Genomic DNA, 2500 nt, shown 5'->3' with positions numbered 1-2500 from the left:
ATAATAATAATAAGAGTAATATTAATATAGTCTTATCTCCTCTCTCACACACACACACACACACACACACACACACACACACACACACACACACACACACACACACACACACACACACACACACACACACACACACACACACACAGGTTGGACAGCCCTACACTTTGCTTCACGGCAGGGCCACCAGCAGTGTGTGGCGGCCCTCTTGCCCGTCACCCCTCCCACTCCCGCACACCTCGAGGCACACACCCCGGTGCACCTCGCCAGTTATGGTGGCCACGTGGAGGTATTGGAGCAGCTGGCAGGTGCTGGCTGGCCCCTCACCGCCAGGGACAGTTATGGCGACACACCCATGCACCTTGCTGCGGCCGGGGGTCGAGTGACATGTGTGCAGTGGCTGGTGCAGCGAGGCGGTGACACAAGCATGCAAAATAATGCTGGACACACCCCTCTTGACAAGGTAGGCAGTGGGGAGGGGCAGGAGGGTGGACGTATGCAAACTGTCTTACGATCTGGTTCAAAGTTTAACAGATAGATATTTCAAAGGAAAACAACATGCGATTGGAGGACCAGGTTTATTATATTTTTAGTTGTACTAGTAGTAATATTAGTACTAGTATTAGTAGTAGTAGCAGTAGTAGAAGTAGTAGTAATAGTAGTAGAAGCAGTAGTAGTAGTAGTAGTAGTAGTAGTACTAGTAGTAGTAGAAGAAGTAGTAGTAGTAGTAGTAGTAGTAGTAGTAATAGTAGTAATAGTAGTAGTAGTAGTAGTAGTAGTAGTAGTAGTAGTAGTAATAGTAGTACAAGTAGTACTAGCAGTAGTAGAAGTAGTAGAAGAAGCAGTAGTAGTAGTAGTAGTAGTAGTAGTAGTAGTAGTAGTAGTAGTAGTAGTAGTAGAAGAAGTAGTTGCAGAAGAAGTAATTGTATTTTTACAGTTAACTATTATCATCGTTTTCACCACATAAATTAATAATTATGAAATAGATAATTATTATTATCATAACTTTTCACCTTGATTTCCTTGTTATATTATTCTATAATTATAGTTATCATTATCATTATAAACATCTTTAGTGTCTTTCTTCCTTATCATCACCGTCCTTTCATCATCATCAGCACCATCATCATCATCAGCACCATCATCATCACTATTACATTATTATTTTATATTGATATTACTAATTGTAGTAGTAGTAGTAGTAGTAGTAGTAGTAGTAGTAGTAGTAGTAGTATTTGTAGTAGTATTTGTAGTAGTAGTAGTGGTAATAGTAGTATTTGTAGTAGTATTTGTAGTAGTAGTAGTAGTAGTAGTAGTAGTAGTAGTAGTAGTAGTAGTAGTAGTAGTAGCTGTAGTAGTAGTAGTAATAGTAGTAGTAGTAGTAATAGAACTAGTAATAATAGTATTAAATGTTGTAGTATTAGTAGTAGTAGTAAAGGTAGTTTTAAAAGTACTAATAGTAGTAGTAGTAGTAGTAGTAATAGTGTGCTCAGGACGCACATGGTGAAATAGCCCAAAGTGTAGTCACTGAGCAAGGACGAATTATATCTAGAGATAGGCAACAACATCAACGAAACTGTCTCGAAGACTTGATAAACATCCTGCCTGCAACCACAGTGAGAAAAATCCTAACTGCACAGGAAACCGGAGCCTCTAACTGGCTAACGTCACTGCCCATCAGAGCGAAGGGCTTCAGCCTCAACAAACAAGAATTTGTCGACGCCATTGCTCTGAGGTACGGCTGGCCGATGGAAGAACTCCCCAGTACTTGTGTGTGTGGCTCCCCCAATGACGTCAACCACACCATGACGTGCAAAAAGGGGGATTCGTCTGTATCAGGCACGATGAGGTGAGAGATCTGACCGCCAGCATGCTCAGGGAGGTGTGCCACGATGTCTCCACTGAACCGACCCTCCTGCCGCTAGACGGCGAGCACCTGCGCTACAGAACAGCCAACACCAACAACGAGGCTCGAGTCGACGTCAGTGCACGAGGGTTCTGGACAAGGGGACAGAAAGCATTCATGGACATACGGATCTTTGACCCGATGGCCGCCTGTCACCACGAACTCTCCCTGGAGGCCGCCCACCGCAAGAATGAGCAGGAGAAGATCCGAGCGTATGGGGAGAGAATCCAACACGTTGACCAAGGCAGCTTCACACCTCTGGTCTTCACCACATCTGGCAGGATGGGCTCCAAGGCTCAGTGCTTCTACTCAAGACTAGCCGACCTAATGGCAGAAAAGAAGCACCAGCCAAGGAGCCATGTCGTCGCATGGATGAGGTGCCGTCTCTCATTCTCCCTCCTCAGATCTGCCCTCCTGTGTCTCAGGGGGACAAGGCATTCCACTCCCATACCTGCAGACTTAGGAGGCCTCGACTGCGAGGCTACAGTGGTGGAGAGTGGCATAAGAGTAGATAGAGTAGAGGTAGAATGAATTTATAGTTAACAACTAATGTTTATATTATAGAGTATTAGATATGGTTGGATGCCACAGTCATTA

At 44.2% G+C, this 2500-nt stretch overlaps 1 protein-coding gene across 1 annotated transcript in view; it reads left to right on the top strand.

Moving 5' to 3' along the window:
* Positions 1–2500, top strand: part of LOC135095319 (ankyrin-1-like) — a 45325-nt gene that overhangs the window by 19585 nt on the left and 23240 nt on the right. Inside the window, exon 4 of the mRNA XM_063996082.1 lies at positions 147–460. Within this exon, the coding sequence (XP_063852152.1) occupies positions 147–460 (314 nt within the window). The remainder of the gene's footprint in view (positions 1–146; positions 461–2500) is intronic.

This window comes from Scylla paramamosain, chromosome 48 (assembly GCF_035594125.1).
Source record: "Scylla paramamosain isolate STU-SP2022 chromosome 48, ASM3559412v1, whole genome shotgun sequence".
Taxonomy (NCBI): domain Eukaryota; kingdom Metazoa; phylum Arthropoda; class Malacostraca; order Decapoda; family Portunidae; genus Scylla; species Scylla paramamosain.
This window is presented reverse-complemented; position numbering and strand designations above follow the sequence as displayed.